The sequence below is a fragment of the Lissotriton helveticus genome, chromosome 4_1 (genome assembly GCF_964261635.1).
Source record: "Lissotriton helveticus chromosome 4_1, aLisHel1.1, whole genome shotgun sequence".
NCBI lineage: Eukaryota > Metazoa > Chordata > Amphibia > Caudata > Salamandridae > Lissotriton > Lissotriton helveticus.
In genome coordinates this window covers 103177636-103192262 of record NC_136063.1, presented here as the reverse complement: position 1 = coordinate 103192262, position 14627 = coordinate 103177636, and the positions used below count along the sequence as shown (strand labels likewise).

Below are 14627 nucleotides of genomic sequence, written 5' to 3'. Positions count from 1 at the left end.
GGCCAAATGAGCTTATGGCGGAGTTTACGGTGGCATTTGGTTCTATCTGATGTGGGGCGGGAGCTACACAGTGAAGGGTCGGGCTTTAAGTATTTTCCTGGTGTACATGGCAGTCTCTCCCGGATAGCCTATTTTTAAATATACACAGCCTCAGTGGGTAATTTCAGGTGGCCCCGTACATACCCCCGTGGTCTCTCAGATCACTCCCCAGTGGGAATAGACTTCACTCAAGGAAATAAGCGGCAGCGTAGCACCATTGTCATTACCCCATGGTTGCTTAAAATTCTGGATAGAAGGGAAGAGCTCGGGGTGCAGACCGGGCAGTTCCTCGAGGAAAACGTAGGGTCGGTGACATCGCACAGACGATATGAGAGGCTTATAAAGTGGTCCTTAAAGGATATGCCCTGTCATTGAAAGTGAAATACATAGCGAAATGGCATGATCTTCTAGAGCAACTTGAAGAAGCCCTGCAAGAACTTGAGGCAGCACAGATAATGAGTCCTTCTGAGGAAACATTTGCATTGTTTGACGCTAAAAAGGAGGAATATAAGCTCAAGGCGCGGGAACATATGTTGGTTAAACAGGCAGCTACCCAGCATGGGTTATATGAGCTTGGAGATATGGCGGGAAGGATGCTTGCGTGGCTGGAGAAAAAGGAACATGGTGCCCGATGGGTGCCCCGATTGACAACGGGTGGTGAGGTTCTTTGCCGCCCTGGCGAAATAGCGGAGGCGTTTGCAGGCCACTTTGAGTCGGTGTATTTGCCCTCAACGGCATATACAGCAGACGAATCACGTCAATTACTGGCGGAGAGCGATGTACCGACCATCTCAGAAGTAGATAGGGAGCTATTGGACGCGGACCTCTCCAATGAGTAGATTCAGAAGGCCATTGGCCAAGTTAAATCTTGAAAGGCCATGGGGCCCAACGGCACCCCGGTGGAATTTCTTAAGGCTGTGGCATCTCAGGAGGTCCCGCACCTGCGGATAATGTATCAAGAGATTTGGGAGAAGGAGGCTCTACCGCCTGACCAGAGGCTAGCCAGTATCGTGGTCATTCATAAGTCCGGTAAGCCGGTAGATGACTGTCGCTCATATCGGCCGATCTCTTTGATTAATGTCGAGGCAAAGGTTTTGGCGAAGGTCCTCGCCACGTGGTTAGGTTCAGTGATATCTTCCCTTGTACATCCGGATCAATCCGGTTTCATGCCTGGTAGGAACACGGCCCTCAATATCCGCCGACTCCATAATGTGTTGGCGCATCGGCAATATTTGGAAGAGGATGCAGTCATACTGTCACTTGATGCCTCCATGGCGTTCGATTAGATCAAATGGCTGTATCTTTTTGAAGTTCTGGCAAGAGCAGGGCCAGGCCCTAAATTGATATGGTAGGTGCGGCTGCTCTATACTGACATCATGAGGCAAGTTATAGTGAACAATTATACGTCCCGGCCGTTTACTCTCAGGAGTGGTACCAGACAAGGTTGCCCTCTGTCGCCGTTGCTGTTCTCCCTCATGCTGGAGCCCTTGGCAGCATGGATTCGGCGTGATGTAATGGTGAGGTGTATGCGATGGTCGCAAGAGTGTGAAGACAGAATATCTGTCTATACGGACGATATAGGGCCAAATGTAGGTAATCGAATGTACCAATTCTAAAATACCGAATTTTACCGATTCGGTGTTTTAGAATCGGTAAATGGGATGTAGGTATAGATTCGGTAAATTTTACCGAATCGGTAAAATTCGGTAAATACCGAATCGGTATTTACCGATTCGGTAATCCCCATTCATTCCTATGGGCCTTCAGGCCCATAGGAATGAATGGGAATTACCGAATCGGTAAATACCGATTCAGTAAAAGGGGAACTCCTTCAAGTGTGGCAGGGTGTCACATTGACACCCTGTTGCACCCCTGAATAGTGCATGGGTGCACATGTGGCACACATACATGCCCTAAGGGCATGTATGTCTGCCACATGGCACTGTTAATAATTGCAAAAAATAGCTTTTTTCATGGTTTTCGATATTTACCGCCAACTTGCAGTTGGTGGTAAATAACGAATCCTGAAATGAGAAAAGCACTCATTTGAGTGCTCCCTACATTAAGGATTCGGTAATTTACCGAATCAGTATTTTTAGCATTCGGTAATTTACTGATTCCTTAAATTAACGATTCGGTAAATTACTGAATCCTGCAAATTGGCTCCCTACATCTGAAAAGCCTAATATCGGTCAGTAACGGCTGAAATTCTGTAGTTTCGGCCATAACCGACCGGTATTTGGCTACCTACATCTGGCCCATAGTCTTATATCTCACATATCCATACCGGTCCATCCACACGGTCCTTAACATTTTTACAAACTACAGGAAATATTCCGGATATGCAATTAACTGGGAAAAGTCTGTGTTGTATGTGCTCCATGGACAGACCCCCCCCCACCTCCCAAAGGAATGTGTGCTAGTGGTTTTGGAGGACGGTTTGAAATACTTGGGAATCTTTGTCATGCCAGATCCGGCTCTCTTTTACAGTTGCATCTTCGCGCCTCTGCTGGCGAGGTTGAGGGCTGATGTTAAGCACTGGAGGTCGCTGCCTTTGTCGCTGGTAGGCCATGCAGCTCTCTTTAAGATACTGGCCCTTCCTCGATTTTTGTACATTCTTCAGAATTGCCCGTATAGGATCTCGGATACTTAGTTTGTCGCGATAAAAGGAGAAGTACTATGGGATGGCAAGGCCCCTAGGATTGCGCTCCAGAAATTAATGAAAGGTTGGTATGATGGGGGTATTGCGCTGCCTGACATATGGCTGTATTATTGGGCCTTGCAATTGGCGACGGTCAACAGGTGGAGATATGCCCCGCCGGAGGATCCGGTATGTGCTCTGGACAGGTATCAGATGGATCGTTCCGGATATCTTGGTGCTCTCTATTCAAATAGTAGGAAACAGAAATATGTAGGACCTACTCAACATACATTGCAGATCTGGCAGTTAGCCAATTCTCGTATGGGCTGGGCAGGAGTGCTTACTAAAGTGACACCATTGTGGTTTTCGCAACAACTGGGCATGTTATGCCATCACCCAGGTTTCGACAGATGGGACATGATTGGCATTTCAACGGTCCAAGACCTAGTTAAAAAAGAGAAGATTCTTCGATTTGAGGAACTGAAAAAGACCTACCAATTGGCTCCGGGTGCATTCTTCCGATATTTGTAAATTCGACATGCATTATCGGCAGCAATCCCCAATTGTGAGGAGTAACCTGAATCGTCCTCTTTGGAAGATCGCCTGCTGGACGGGCAGCTGCAGTCCAAGGCGATCTCTTTGACCTATAGGAAACTCAGTAATAACATGCCGGATTCCTTCAGGAAGCTTAAAGAGCGTTGGGAAGGGGATCTTGGGTCGACTGATGAGGAGGATTGGAGACAGGCGGTAATGTCATCCAGAGAGGCTGCCATTACACTACGATTTAGACTAATCCAGCTTCGTGTCCTACGTCATTCATATCTGACGGGGATAACGTTAGCAAAGATCGGGTCTCGACCAGATGACTTGTGTCTGAAGGGCTGCCGACGGCAGGCCACATTTTATCATGTGGTTTGGGACTGCCTGCTGGTGAAGAGAATATGGGACAGAGCCTAAGGGCATATGCATTCTGAACTAGGGAAAACAATCAACCTAACGCCCCGACTGGGTCTACTTAATATATGGGAAGACACAGACCTTACTGAGACGGAGAAGCAGTTTGCGGCGCTAGGTTTCACGCTCATTAAGAGAGAAATAGCAAGAGGCTGGGGCGGAGTGGTAGTGCCGGTAGTGGCGATATGGCAGAAAGGGCTTGACAAATGTATGGTTGCTGAGAAGGAAGTGTTTATAGCCAGGGGTTGCCCGATGAAGTGGGATAGGAAATGGTCCCGATGGAATTCATATAGAGGGGAGATATGTATTTCGCCTGTGGTGGAATTGTAACTACGGAGACGAAGGGACGGAGAGAACGTTGATTAAGTTATATGCTATTCCAGCCTTGGCCCCAAGTACGGTGCTAAATGTAAATTGCAAGTGTATTATCTGATTATTGGATGTGTAGTCTGTCATGTAATTTTTTCTTCAATAAAAATAGATTTTTTTAAAAATAATAATCCATCCTTATGATTTCACTTCAATTTCCACTGATTGCTGTGTTTTCCCTAGTTCCGTCTTTCACACCCACCTGCTAAAAATTTATTTTTAGCACAGTAGTGCTGTGCCACCCACCACCCATATATCAGATCTGGCCCCTGACCACTACAAACAAAAAAATACACTCACCTGCGCTGCGGGAGGCAGACAGGGGAGATTAAATTATGGGGTGCGGATCTCTTTCCTGGCTGTCCTGCTCTGAATGCCTGCCTCAACCTCGCCTCAGTCACGCGCACTTCTCAATGCGCATGACCCACCCTAAAAAAAACAGCGCGCCACGAAGGCGGTGACATATGAGCGCTGCGCTCATCTTCAACAACAAAACATCATCATGGTCACGTGACAGGAGGTGAGGTCAGGTGGTGACGTTATGTGTAAGTGTAATACATTAATGAGTAGGGCCGCTGGGCCTGATCAAAAGGCAAACATGTATTTGAAAGCGGCACTGCACCGTAGCTCACACCAGGCCTCTCAGACAGCCAGGCAGCCTGATTGTGCTTAATGTACTGCTGTAAGCACTGTGTTCTGCTGTTGGGGCCGATTTGGACCGACCATGACTGTCCAAATCGGCCCCAACAACAGAACCGGCCCCCTGTCACGAAACTGGCCCCCACCCCATCCAGCCTACCGGGGGATTGCCCGATGCATGGAATGACCAGTTCGGCCCCCGTTAAGTTTACCATAGGCTGCAGTTAAGATAGCAGCTCACTTACATTGTGAATAAAAAGAGTTTTCTTTAGTTGAAATAGGCAATATACTCCATATATTTTGTAGGGTTAATGATACACATCGCTCCTGCGTACTTTGTCTACCACTGAAATCAGCAGTTGTTGCTATAAAAGTAAGAATATTGCATCTGGATAGAACAAGTATACTCCTGGTACACTGGATAGAAAGTTCTTGCTTCAATACTGACTTAGGTACTGAGACATATAACTGTTTAAAATTGAATATTGTGGTTTTTCTTTTTTAGCTGAGACCGAAACCTGCGGACTACACTTTGGACAAGAAGTACAACCTAGGTATCTCCTTGTTTGAGCGAATGATTAACAACAACATGCCGTATGTGCAGCTGGTCTACCAGGTACCTACCATAGATGTCTTTACCTTGCAAGTGTTGTGATCATCATCTCTCTAATACTGTGAGAACTTATTTTATGTTCCTTGATGTGTTTAAAAATCACAAGTGGTCTTCCTGAGCACAAGTACTTGACCATTATTAATTGTAGAGCTTCTCTAAGAAAACTGAAGAGATTCTTCTTTGCTGTTTTTGCACGAGATTCTTCATGCAGCAGACATTTTCGTTATAGAGTCACCTTCATCCCAGTTATGACAGCTCCAGAACCTCAAAATGGGTATAAATAGCTTGTAACAGGGTCATTTAGACCCTTGTGTTAAACTGACATGGATTTAGCTATAAATTGCGTTCACTAGCTTCTTTTAGAAGTCCAGAACTAGTAGCACTGGCTCCTGTTTTAGCAATGGCGTTTACCACCAGGTTACACCCGGTGGTAGCTTCCCATTTTAAATGTAAAGATGTGTTTATACCACAAATAAACTATCAGCAAATGCATGTATGGAGAATACAAAAACAGTAGGAACACCAGGATGGATTTACTGATTATGGCTTAATGACCCCATTAAAGTTTCAGAGGATTCCGAGATTCAGGGATCCTCTGATGTCATGGAAGGACATTCAATACAATGAGCTTAGGCCCTCTGACAAATTTACATTACAGACTGGGTTACACACATCCCTTAATACATTGCATGGGCAAGCATAAGGCATCTCTGAAGAGATATGGGACATCAAAGCATGATGTATGTGTGGTTCAAATTGTAGTGAAAGAAACATTATTTTCAAACTGATCCATTCAAGTAGAACGTTTCAAAGGTGTAAGACTGGCTCAGTGGAGCTTGGTGGGTGGATTGGAAAGCTCCAAAGTGGAAAAAGGATTTGCAATATGGAAATCTGTTCCTAAAGCAAATTTACACAAGAACAACCTGTAGATGGATACTCAGACTTGTTGCGTATTTATCATCTTTTGCAAGATCCTAAAGGACTAGACTGAATCTATAAATTCTAAATCTGAGTATTAAGGCCTGGTAGTGCGTTGTAGAGGTACAACGTATTTGCTCAGTATTGTTACTCTAGTCGTGAGACTGACATGGAATTCCCAAAATGAAGAAGGATTTTCACATGTAAGTCAAACATTCAAGCAGAAGTAGTTTAGTAAATCAGGTTCTTGGTGTCCAAACCAATGTTGGCTGCTGCTCACTGCCAGGGTTTGACACACCTTACGACTTTAACCTCTTCCATGCTCATGACGGCTCCCGGCCATCATGACCACGCCTGCGATTGGAATGTGCAACATTGCGGCGGAATTTGCGCCGCAGTGAAGAGGTTAAGATTATGGGACAACGGCAACCAGAAATGACATTGTCCCCATGACTGTAATACTAGAGAAATGGTTCGAATTGTTTCGGAATCGGGATGTCTATTTTCATCCAGTGGTTTAAGAGCAGGGGGGTTGAAGACGCAATTCCATTTCAAGCAGTCTCCATTGATAACCATAAGCAATGATTTGCCCCTCCCATGCCCAGGATTCTGGAGCATGTTTTACAAAATATGAATATAAAAAACTTTTAATAGGAGCAGAGTGGAACACTGAGCAAATCCCTCCATGCCATCTTAGACTAAACCATATTTAATATATTCAACACGTCAACATTAGGAAGGTCATCAGACAAAATATTTTGGATCTCCGTCTCAGGCACGATGGTAATAAGTGTGTTAGACCTGGCATCTTGGCGTGAGTCTCCCTTCCACTTTTTGCTGATGTGCCTCAGATGTTTTGCTGGTGTTAGCTGCTCAGGGCACTGTGCCACTGCCAATCAGTGCCAGAGTGCAAGTGCTCCCTATGAAAAGTGTATACATTGATTGTTTTCCATGATTGGCTTATTTGATTTACTGCCATTGCAGAACCTGCGTGCAGTCCGGTACTGTCATGCTGACTGCATGCTGACTGCGCAAGTACACCTACTTGCCAGTCCCTAAACCTTCCCTTAACTTCATATTAGTCACCCCTATGGTAGGCCCAAGGGCAGGGTGCATTGTAAGCATAAGGTAGGACAAGCCCTGATGTATGTGGCATGTCCTAATAGTGATTTACAGCTATTTTCGTTTTTCACTATTGTAAGGCTACCTGTTCTCATAGGCCAGAATGGGCTGCTGGAATTATTACACACTATAATCCCAGCAGGCTCAGGGAACATGGTAGAAAGTCGAGTTTAGTATGCCTGGACTCAGAATAATAAAATACTTATTTTAGTAAAGTTTATTTTAATATCCTGTGTTTGCAAATGCTACTTCTAGAAAGTTAGCATTTGCTTGCCTGACTATTTCAGCCCGCCTCTGCTAGGATGTGTATCTGCTGTCTGGTTTGTGTGAGTGACAGGGCTGGGGAATTCCAGGAGACCGTTTTGGCTGCCAGGTGGTGAATAGAGGGATTACCCTCAGGACAGGTGGGAGGAATGCCCCTTGACTCAGAATAGGGCTGTGCTCTGCCACCACAATCCTGGCTCCACCTCATGCCCTGCACCCTGAAAGGAGAAGGCAGCTTCATGTCAACAAAGTGCTCCAAAACTGGGTTGAACCAGGCTCAGGCCCCCTGGCCTGCAAAGACAAAAGAAACAGTGTATAAAAGTAGGAGCCCTGCTCCTAAACATTAGAACCTGTTTGTGCCAAGAACAAACTCTGCCCAAAGAGAAGGACCTGGGAAAGCTGCATGGAGGATTACTGTCTCTAGCCTGAGAGACTGGCCTGTGGTGGGTGCCTTGCTGCAAGAAGGAGAGGAGAAAAGACTGAGAAAGACTATATTTATTTCAACTTGTGCAATCTCTGAAGGCTTGCGTGTGAGCCTGCCCCCTGAACTGCACCCCAGGAACATTGGGCGCTACCCCCTCCTGAAGGAAAAGCTGTGGACTGTGCTGTCTGACCCTGCAGCGCTGCTCGAGGAAAGCTGAGTGTGCTGTGCCCCGTCATCGCTCCCTCTGAAGAGCCTGTGCAACCTCCTGTCCGGCCAAGCACCGTGACTTCTGCCCGCCGAGCCGCTGCTCGCAAAGTAAAGGTCAGCCCCGCCTGACCCGAGCGCCGTGAACTGTGCCCCTCCGAGCCGTAGCTCGCAACGCAAAGCCAAGGACCCATCCGGTCCGAGCACCGTGACCCTGGTGGCCCCCGAGCCGTAGCCCGCAAGTAAAGACGGACTTCTTGCCAAGGTTCGCTCTCCCCGTGTGGCCCTGCTGATCGCGCCCCGCTGCTGTGATTGAGCAGCTGCGGCGCGTAGTGCGGCTGGTGACCGTCCCGTACTTGGGATCGCACCGCACCCTGCTTCACCGTCCGCCACTTCCCCCCTTCAGAACCAGAGCGGACTCTCCATCAACGAGCCTGCGCCCCACAACACATCGCTGCCCAACGTACCAGAGCTACTGCCGAGCCGTAGCGCCAAAACAAGGAAGGCACCGTTACGTAGGACGCCTGGCCCCGGCATCGTCCGCCCTGAACTCTCCTCAAGAACAAAGGTACTGTGACGCCTAGTGATGTACGCCGCGCCCCGGACTGCAGTGTCCGCGAGGCGCGTACAAGTTAGTAAAGCCTTTTCTATCGGAGCGCTGTACGCGTCGCACGGGAATACAACGACTTGTACCCCAGTGTGAGCCGGCAGCGCTGTACGTCTCGCACCAAACATCGTGCCTCAGACGAGAGTGTCCGCGAGGTGCGTGAGACTCGCCGAGGCTTCCTTATTCGACCCGCACGGCGCACGAAGCACACAGGAGCGCTGCGACGCGCACAACCTTTACAAAGAGACATTTCTAAAGAACTGAAAGCTGCATATAGTATTGTGCAACCTCGTTTAAAGCTACTGGAACCGTTTAAAAGTGATTAAGCCTGTAAACCAAGCCTGCTTGAAATTAAATATAAAGAGTATATTTTTCCATAAGAACAGCCTTGTGTCTCTCTGTGGTGTGTTGATTAGTTACTGTGTGTATTATTGCAAATGCTGAACCATATGTGCTCTGGGGTTTAGCCTTGTCTGCTCGCGCCACGCCGCCTAGAGGGTGAGGAGGTGTTATTTCTAGGAGTAGTCCTTTGCCCTGACTAGAGGAGCGGGTCCCTGCTTGTCACAAGTGCATACCTGTGCCAACCAGAGACCCCCAATTCCAACAAAGTGCCTAAGCAGACAACAGAAGCGAGAAATAAAAAATGATGCTGGACACCATTGTCCAAAGCCCATGTTCCTTGCTGTATATGGGGCAGGATAATAAGGAAATGCACACTCATTACAAGTTTTATTCCATTGCAGAAACATACTAGATTATGATTGTTTCTGGTCCTCCATATAAACATATCCATTGTACATGGAAGTTCAAAAAGATTATCTTACCTAAGTTATGATCAGAGTATTATGCATTTAATTAGGATGTTGCTTGACATTTATAGGACCAGTTATGTATGCATAACTGTTCCTGTGAGAATATTTCTCAGCAAAGCTCAAGTAAACCTATTATGAATGAGTGGTGCTGCAGGAGCCAGAGTCTTAAACTGGGACGTGAAGATGTACTGTTAGTTGCTTCTTGTTGAGAGACAATGGGGTAGTTGTCCACACCAGTTAGAAGTTCAGTTATCACCTGTGGAATGGGTTACAGGTTTTGTTTTTTGGACTGGTGAGACCGCTGTCTGTAGAGGCTTGATGCAAGCTGGAAGGTCTTTGTCAAGTTATTGGAGCCTTGCTGAGCCTAGCAATGGCAAGAGTGTGAAACACCTCGGCATTTGTGTATACGCTTCCTCAAAGTAAAGTCAAGGCAAATTTAAACTTGAAGGTCCGCCAAGGAAATGGGCTGTGATCTTGGTTTTAGAAATGGCAAAGCCTCCACGTTTAGAACCTCAGTTCAAGCCACATTTTTCTTTTGGGTCTTCTTGGACCTAGAACATTGGCAATAGCAGTAAATGCTAAACATATTAGACACAATGGCATGTCTGTGCATGTGTGGTCTGGACGTGAACGTCTCACTTACTGTTCCATAGGGAAGCTATACATTGACCTAGAAGGGTGTGTCAGAGCTGAGCTGAGATGGTGTAGGGGAGGTATTTCAGTATTGTTGCTACAGACCTTGTCAAGGATTGACATATACCCATGCTTGCGTAGCCTGATAGAGTGTTATAAGAAGTTCAAAGCGCAAAACTATATAGGTTATACACACCCACGTGGTGTAGAACAGGTGTCAACTGGACCATTAAGACATGTAGGGATTTCAGTACTCCTGTGCATGAGTAGTGTTTTAGGACCTCTCTGTCCTCTTCCATTTGAGAGTTCATACAGACCATAGGTTGTTATTGTCATCTTCCACGCATGATACCTTGATCGCTATGGGTGTCAATAGAACATGGTCCCAAAAAAGCAAAGGGTATGAGATCATGACGGCAAGCCATTATCTCCAAATTCAGTATACATAGGAGGACTGATATTGAGACCATCCAATGAGCATGTTTGAGCAAGGCCCTAGGGATTCATTTGGGTGGTGTTTTAGAATGAGTTGTACACTGGCATACCATGCCCCATAAGATGCTAGGCGCCTAAACCTAGCATGAATAGACTGCAGCTTAGATACACAGAACAGCTTAGGCAAGCGATGTGGAAATGTATGGTTTGTTTCCACACAAGTTACTTTCCAGAAAATAACCTAATTGGATAGCAGGGAATGTTAGCATCTGAGTCTGTAGAAGTGACATTGATTTATTGAAGCTTTTTAGCGATCAACAGGGTAGGGCGCGAAAATAGAGCAGGAATAAGGAATTGTGCTATTGGACAACGTCCTGTGCAGTCAGGTCTGCTAGGAGTCTCTTTGTAATATGTGCAAAACATATGCACCAGCAGGCTGAGGTCCTAGATCATAGTAGTGGTGAACAGGATATCAAAAAAAGTTATTTGATATTGATAAAAGCATGAGGCTTCCTTGAGAGATGTGAATTGAGAGTGCTTCTCCAAACAAGCCAACTAGTGTTTATTTCTTAGCACGGAGGAGCCCGAGTTCAAAGCAGTGCAAATGTTAAAGAAATTTTAATTTGTAACATGCAGGGAAGGGTTATTTACCTTGTGAAACATTGATGAATTTGAGTAGGTCTGGTATTAAAGCACATCTCCTAGCAGTGCTTAATGAACAAGTTACTTAACTTCAGTAATGCCTTATTTGGTAGCAACTCCTTATCTTACAGAATCCTTATCTTAGAAATATCCCCAGGTGTCAGACTGGATCCGGAAATCTTTCGTGAGCAGTACCCCACGACCCGGTAGGTGGCATTGTTTGGCTCCTTGTGGCGTTGGCGGCGTCATCCGCACCAGAAGTGACATGTTTGTGCCTATATCGGTGCCACTCCAGCACGATGTCAGTTACTTTTTGTGACTTTCCACGCCAGGAACGAAGAGCCACAATGAACACTGACCACTGGTGTGAAAAACTAGGACCCTGAAAAGGAAACAACCCTGTACCAAGAAATACATTCGCAGAGCAGGAAGGATTGGTGTGCCAGTAAGGAATCCGCGGCTAGACAGTCTCTACCAGATAAGGCATTACCGAAGGTAAGTAACTTGTTCATCTGATAGAGACTTGTAGCTGCAGATTCCTTACCTTAAAATCAATACCCAAGCAATACCTCCCCTGAGGTTGGTCTGTGTAACAATTTCACATCAAAAAGTCCTGGATGACCTAAAGGGCAAGGTTGTCTATCCCTTCGGGGATGTTTTTTGAATGGATGCAGATAGGCCCACATTGCTGCCTAGCAGATGTCCAGGACCGGGACTTTGTGTGCCAACGCATAGGGTGCAGCCTTTGCTCTGGTGGAAAACCCATTGGGGGTTGCTTTTTGGCCAATGCGAAGCAGAATTTAATGCAGAGCAGGATCCAAAAAGAGATGGTCCACTCTCACACAGCCTTCCCCTTCTTGGCTCCGACATACCCCACGAAGAGTTGGTCACCCATCATTGTGCGGTCAAGGTAGAATGGTAACACTCTTTTTGGGTCCTTTCGATTAAGTCATTTCTATTCCTTAGAGCGATGCGCTGGAGCAAAAAAGGTAGGCAGGGTGACGGAATGGCCTAGATGAAAGGGAGTGACCACCTTCAGAAGGACCAGCTTGTCAGGGAAGATGTGGAGGTATGGAAGCTTAAATGACAAAACCTGGAGCTCACTGATTCTTCAGGCAGATGTCATGCCACTCGAAAGGCTGTTTTGATTGTAAGGAGCTTGTTAGCACAGTTGTGTAGCAACTTGAAGAGAGCACATATGAGGAAGGTGAGCAATACATTTAGGTCCCACTGATGCATGATAAAAGGTGAAGGAGGAAACATTTCTTGAAGACCGTCCAAAAACCTATGTACAATAGGGGATTTGAATAGGGATTGCTGATCTAGCAACGGCAGAAAGGCTGAGATGACATGCCCAAGGCAGAATCCTGCTGGGCAAGAGAAAGGAGAAACAGAAGGACATGAGAGAGGTGAGCAAAATGAGGCTCAACCTGTTTCTCTGCAAACCATGGCACAAACTTGCTCCAATGGCAGGCATATACTGTCTTGCTAGAGGGATACCTGACTGCCATGATAACATGGCAGACTTCGGGCGGAAGGTTAAAAGCTGTCAACTGTTGCCGCTCAATCTCCATGCATGAAGATGGAGCGCCACCAGGTTTAGGTGGAGAACCCACCTTGCTACTACGACAGAAGATCCTCCTGAAGGGGTAGCCTGATCGGAGGACTGATGGCCATGCTCAACAGCTCATACAAAACTCTCCAAGCCCAGTCCGAAGCCATAACGATGACTTGGGCCTAATTTTTACCGATCTTCTTGAGAACTGTGTGCAGGAGTAGTATGGCCGGGAAGGTGCACAGGAGGCCAGAGCTCCACTCGAGGCGGAAAGCGAATCCGAACAAGAGCTGCCTTGGAAACTCTAGCGTGCAAAACTGCAGACATTGCATGTTCTCACAAGTGAAGTGAAGTGAAGTGAAGTTTTATTAACTGTACAATTAATTAAAATCATTACAGTTAAAGGTAAAAGTACATAGAACAATAATTTGTAAACTTCTTTACTTATAAAAGTGTATAGTCCAGTACTGATTAAGAACAGTTTAAAAGAAATGCAATAAAAATATCATGCGGCCCCTTGCTAGGGCCCATTGAACTGGGCTTTTCCCGGCCTTATATGCCTGGAGTTAGTTTTTGCCGCAGGTGTTTCGTTCTTTGGGGGACGTGCAAATGGCGCTGTCGATGATACTACCTAATGAGATCGCTTCAGCTTCGATCAATGTCCTTTGCAGTGGGCTTCCCAAGTGTTAGAATGCTCTCATTATTGGCTTTTAAGGCTAGCCTGATTTGATGAACAAATTTCGCCGATCTTGCTAAAGTCATTATATTGGTGGTTGACAGGCACAAGGCCGATGCTTCCAAACATGTTGTTATGTTCTGATTGAGGCAAATCGGCCGCAACAATCGTCGGCGTTCGTTGTTGAGATGAGGACAGCAGCAGAGAAGATGCAGCCAGGATTCCCTTGTGTAGGTACACAGCCTGCATATTTGGGAGTCCCCTCTATAAGCCCACGCGGGATTGAAATCTGCTATTCCAAGCGTGGTCAGCCTCATAAATAGAATTTTACTTCGAACCTGTGTTGTGACGGCCTCGCTTAAATAAGGTTGTGCTTTTCCCACAGTATATGAATTGTTTAGCGGTTCCAATTGGGGGCTGCGGCGTAGGGTTTTGTAATCGAGTTCGAAAGAGATTTCGTGCACTTGTTTGTTGATGACTCTCTTCCAGACAGTCAGTGGCATGTCCTGCCGAGAGAGGTTTTCTTCCGCTATCATTAAAACTTTGATTGCGTTGTCCAGCCTGGTGTGCCATGTCGAAGCTGAGTCTTCAAAGATGGTTCTTAAATGATGTTTTAGAGAATTAGCCAGGGCCTTTAATATCCTTAGATACAGCTTGATCAGCTCCCCCTGGCCGATCACTTGCTAGACCAAGTTCCAGTCTCAGCCTGGTTCTTCTTGCCGTTCTGGGTATGTGTAGCACCGACTTGTAGGCCTTAGCTTGGGCAGAGTTGAGAAGGGCGTCCAGCTTCCTGGGGAAGGCAAGGTGACCATAAGAGATTGATGGAAGGAGTTTTGCTTTTAGGGCTATCAGAATTGGACTAGCAGATGGACTGATCAGGTTCTGACTTAGTTGTCTTAAGAGATGTGTTACATTGTTGGCTTTCGAGGCCTGCTGATTTAGGTGTACGTTGGCTTTTGCCCGTTCCGGTAACCAGACTCCTAGGTAGTTATAAGAGGCCACCAAGTGTATTTGGGCATTTCCTGGCTGCCACTGTGCGTGCCGTTTCCGATGGTAGGACCCGAAGATAATAACCTTTGT

The 14627-nt window shown here is 46.4% G+C and overlaps 1 protein-coding gene across 2 annotated transcripts in view; it reads left to right on the top strand.

Moving 5' to 3' along the window:
- Positions 1-14627, top strand: part of LOC144828401 (NFX1-type zinc finger-containing protein 1-like) — a 1040362-nt gene that overhangs the window by 925462 nt on the left and 100273 nt on the right. For both annotated transcript variants that reach the window (XM_078686524.1, XM_078686523.1), the window contains exon 22: positions 5148-5258. In XM_078686524.1, coding sequence (XP_078542650.1) covers positions 5148-5258 — 111 coding nt within the window. The remainder of the gene's footprint in view (positions 1-5147; positions 5259-14627) is intronic.